Source organism: Mesitornis unicolor, unplaced genomic scaffold (assembly GCF_000695765.1).
Source record: "Mesitornis unicolor isolate BGI_N332 unplaced genomic scaffold, ASM69576v1 scaffold41160, whole genome shotgun sequence".
NCBI lineage: Eukaryota > Metazoa > Chordata > Aves > Mesitornithiformes > Mesitornithidae > Mesitornis > Mesitornis unicolor.
In genome coordinates this window covers 1,933-5,129 of record NW_010157007.1, presented here as the reverse complement: position 1 = coordinate 5,129, position 3,197 = coordinate 1,933, and the positions used below count along the sequence as shown (strand labels likewise).

Below are 3,197 nucleotides of genomic sequence, written 5' to 3'. Positions count from 1 at the left end.
ATGACAAGGGTGTGGGGGGGAGCGGGCACCACCCTCCCAGTTTGCCCAGTAACCCTGGGAGACTGGTTTATCCCCTGCCTCTGGACCGAGTACCCTGGAGGGGGTTGCAGGGGCATCAGGCAGCCAGAGTGGCACAGATCTGGTGCCTGGCACTGAGCACCAGGCTGGCGAGGGGCAGGATGCCAGCAGCTCCCAAAAGGTGACATCCCTTTCCTGCCGCCGCGGCCGCAGCGAGCTCGGGTTGTCGTCACCAGCTGCGGGGTGAACTCAGGGCTCGCTGTGCTCGTCCTGGCCCGCTGTGGGTCGCGTCCTCGGGATAGGAGGGACCACTGGGTCAGCAAGTCACCCCATCCTGCGCAGGATTGTGCCCCGTCCCAGGAGATCTGCTCTTGCTGCCCACTGTGCTCTCACTGGCTCAGTCCTTTCCTTGGCAGGGAGCAAAGCAGGGCTGGGAATGGGATCGATGGGGAGACCTGGGCTCAGGCACCCCTGGCAGTGGGGTCACTGGGATGGCAGGGGCAACCAGGCAGCGTTGGCTCGCTCCCAAATCCCAGCCGGTCACAGCCTGGCCCATCCACAGCCAAACTGGGGCAGCTCTGTAAATCTCCTGGTCTGTGAGCTGCAAACTTGAGGGTGGAGGAACCTCACCTCAGTCAGCTGTCCCAGCTAAACCCCTAAACCCCCATAGCTGGAGGCCAGACACCATAGCACCCAGGAAAAGTGATGTCCACCCCAAGGGACAGGGATAGGTGGAAGATAACAGGGATGGGGATGAGGACAGGCACCCATGCCCAGCCCAGCACCCTGCCTATCCCTGGGGACAGCACCCATCACAGCCCGCTCTTGGCTTCCTTGCAGAGCCAGGACTGGACCAAGAACGATGAGAAGCTCCTGCAAGCTGTGGACTACAATGATGCTGGGAGGGTAACATCTCTCCTTGTCCGCAAGGGCTTGGTCCCCACCAAGCTGGACTCAGAGGGAAAATCTGCGTAAGTGCAGACCCACAACCCTGGGACACCAGGGACAAGGGCTGGGGACAAGGCTGGGGACAGGAGTGCGACAGCCCCTGGTCTTGCTGCAGGTTCCACCTGGCTGCCATGCGGGGGAATGTGGACTGCCTGGAAGCCATGCTGGCTCATGGTGTGGATGCCATGACCAAAGATAGCTCAGGTGAGGGCACAGCTGCCAAGCACCCCTCCTAATGCCATGGACCAGTCAGGGCCACTGGTGCTCCCTGGTTGTTCCCACCCTGTCCCTGGGTAAGGGGACAGAGGTGATGGCCACACTTGCGGGGGCTGTAAATTGCCCCAGCATCCCACGGGGTCTCAAGCACTGACTGATGGTGCTCCTGGGGATGTCTCTTTCCCATTCAGCCCCAGCCCTGCAGATCCTCCTGTGTGCCCATTTGTCCCTGCTCCGGTCCCCTCTGCCACATTGTCTGTCCTCTGACCCGTCCGTCTGTCCTTCTCCCCAGGTTACACCGCCCTGCACCTGGCATCCAAGCATGGCCACCCGCAGTGCGTCAGCAAGCTGCTGCAGGTACTGAGGCTGGGAGGGAGAGTGCTGCACCAGTGAGGTGTCCTGTCTGTCCTTGAACTCCCTTCTCTCACCAGTGGTGTTGGTTGCCACAGTGGCTCCCAGCTCTGCCCAGTGCCGTGTGGTGCTGCCCTCCACCATGCCAAGGAGCTGTGTCCACTGGAGCAGGCTGTCCCGCTGTCCCTTGTCCTCCTTGTAACTCAGGCTCTGTCCCTCAGGCCTCTTGCCCTGTGGATGTGGCCGACAGCAGTGGCCGAACAGCGCTGCACCACGCAGGTGAGTGGGGACGGAACCAGCCCTGTCCTGCTCACATCCCTGTGGGAGGTGACATGCTCAGCCTCTGTCCTTCTCCCCAGCGGTCAGCGGCTGCATCTCGTGCTCGGAGATCCTCTGTGATTTCAAGGCTTCCTTGAACACCAAGGACAAGGTGAGATCCCTCTGCTCCTCGCCCTGCCACACTGTGTAGAGCAGCAAGGGGCCAGGCTGGGGCTGCCTCTGAAATGCAGCAGCTTCTGGGGTGGAAGGCAGCAGCTGAAAATGCACCATGAAGTGGGATGTGGAAATCTGGGATACCATGGGAGCAGGGTGGCCCATGGGGGGGTTTCAGCCTCATCTGCGCAGCCTCACCCAACCTGACCCTGCCCAGGATGGCTCCACGCCGCTGATCCTTGCGGCCAAGATGTGCCACTCGGAGCTGTGCCGGTACCTGCTGCACCGCGGCGCGGCTGTCAACAGCCGGGACCTGCAGGGGAGGTGAGTGTAATCTGGGATACCATGGGAGCAGGGTGGCCCATGGGGGGGTTTCAGCCTCATCTGCGCAGCCTCACCCAACCTGACCCTGCCCAGGATGGCTCCACGCCGCTGATCCTTGCGGCCAAGATGTGCCACTCGGAGCTGTGCCGGTACCTGCTGCACCGCGGCGCGGCTGTCAACAGCCGGGACCTGCAGGGGAGGTGAGTGTGCACTGGTGGGGGCTGGGAATGGATGGGGAGATGGAGAGAATGGGCCCCCCTCACTTCTCCTCTCACAACTCTGCTCAGGACAGCCTTGATGCTGGCTTGTGAGAATGGCAGCGTGGAGACGGTGGAGGTGCTCGTCAATGCCGGTGCCCGGGTGGCTGTGGTGGACTCCACTGGTCACGATGCTGCACACTACAGCCTGGCCACGGGCAACGCTCTCATCCAGCATTTCCTGCAAGAGGCTGCTCAGCGCCGGTCCTGGGCCAGCGGTAAGGCAGCCGCACTGCCTCGGTGCTCCTTGGCAGCAGGGGATGGACCCATGAAGGTGTTTGCACCCTGCAAGGTGCTTTGGAAGAGGCTGAGCAAGGTTGGGGAGCACGTGTCTCCTTTTCCCATGTGCTGGGTGTGCCTTTGCCCATGCTTAGGGCTGGGAGGTGGTGCTGAGCCTTGGTTGCCTCAGTGTCTACATGTGCTGGCATGCACATGTACGGGTGCTCCTTGGCAGCAGGGGATGGACCCATGAAGGTGTTTGCACCCTGCAAGGTGCTTTGGAAGAGGCTGAGCAAGGTTGGGGAGCACGTGTCTCCTTTTCCCATGTGCTGGGTGTGCCTTTGCCCATGCTTAGGGCTGGGAGGTGGTGCTGAGCCTTGGTTGCCTCAGTGTCTACATGTGCTGGCATGCACATGTACGTGTGTCTGGGGG

General features: G+C 61.9%; 1 protein-coding gene across 1 annotated transcript in view; it reads left to right on the top strand.

The window, feature by feature from the left end:
* Nucleotides 1-858: 858 nt before the first annotated feature.
* Nucleotides 859-3,197, top strand: part of LOC104536013 (ankyrin repeat domain-containing protein 24-like) — a gene marked incomplete at both ends in the record, with an annotated part of 4,240 nt that continues 1,901 nt past the window's right edge. The window contains 7 exon segments of the mRNA XM_010178531.1: nt 859-989; nt 1,082-1,170; nt 1,475-1,539; nt 1,755-1,812; nt 1,893-1,963; nt 2,183-2,289; nt 2,577-2,764. Coding sequence (XP_010176833.1) covers nt 859-989; nt 1,082-1,170; nt 1,475-1,539; nt 1,755-1,812; nt 1,893-1,963; nt 2,183-2,289; nt 2,577-2,764 — 709 coding nt within the window.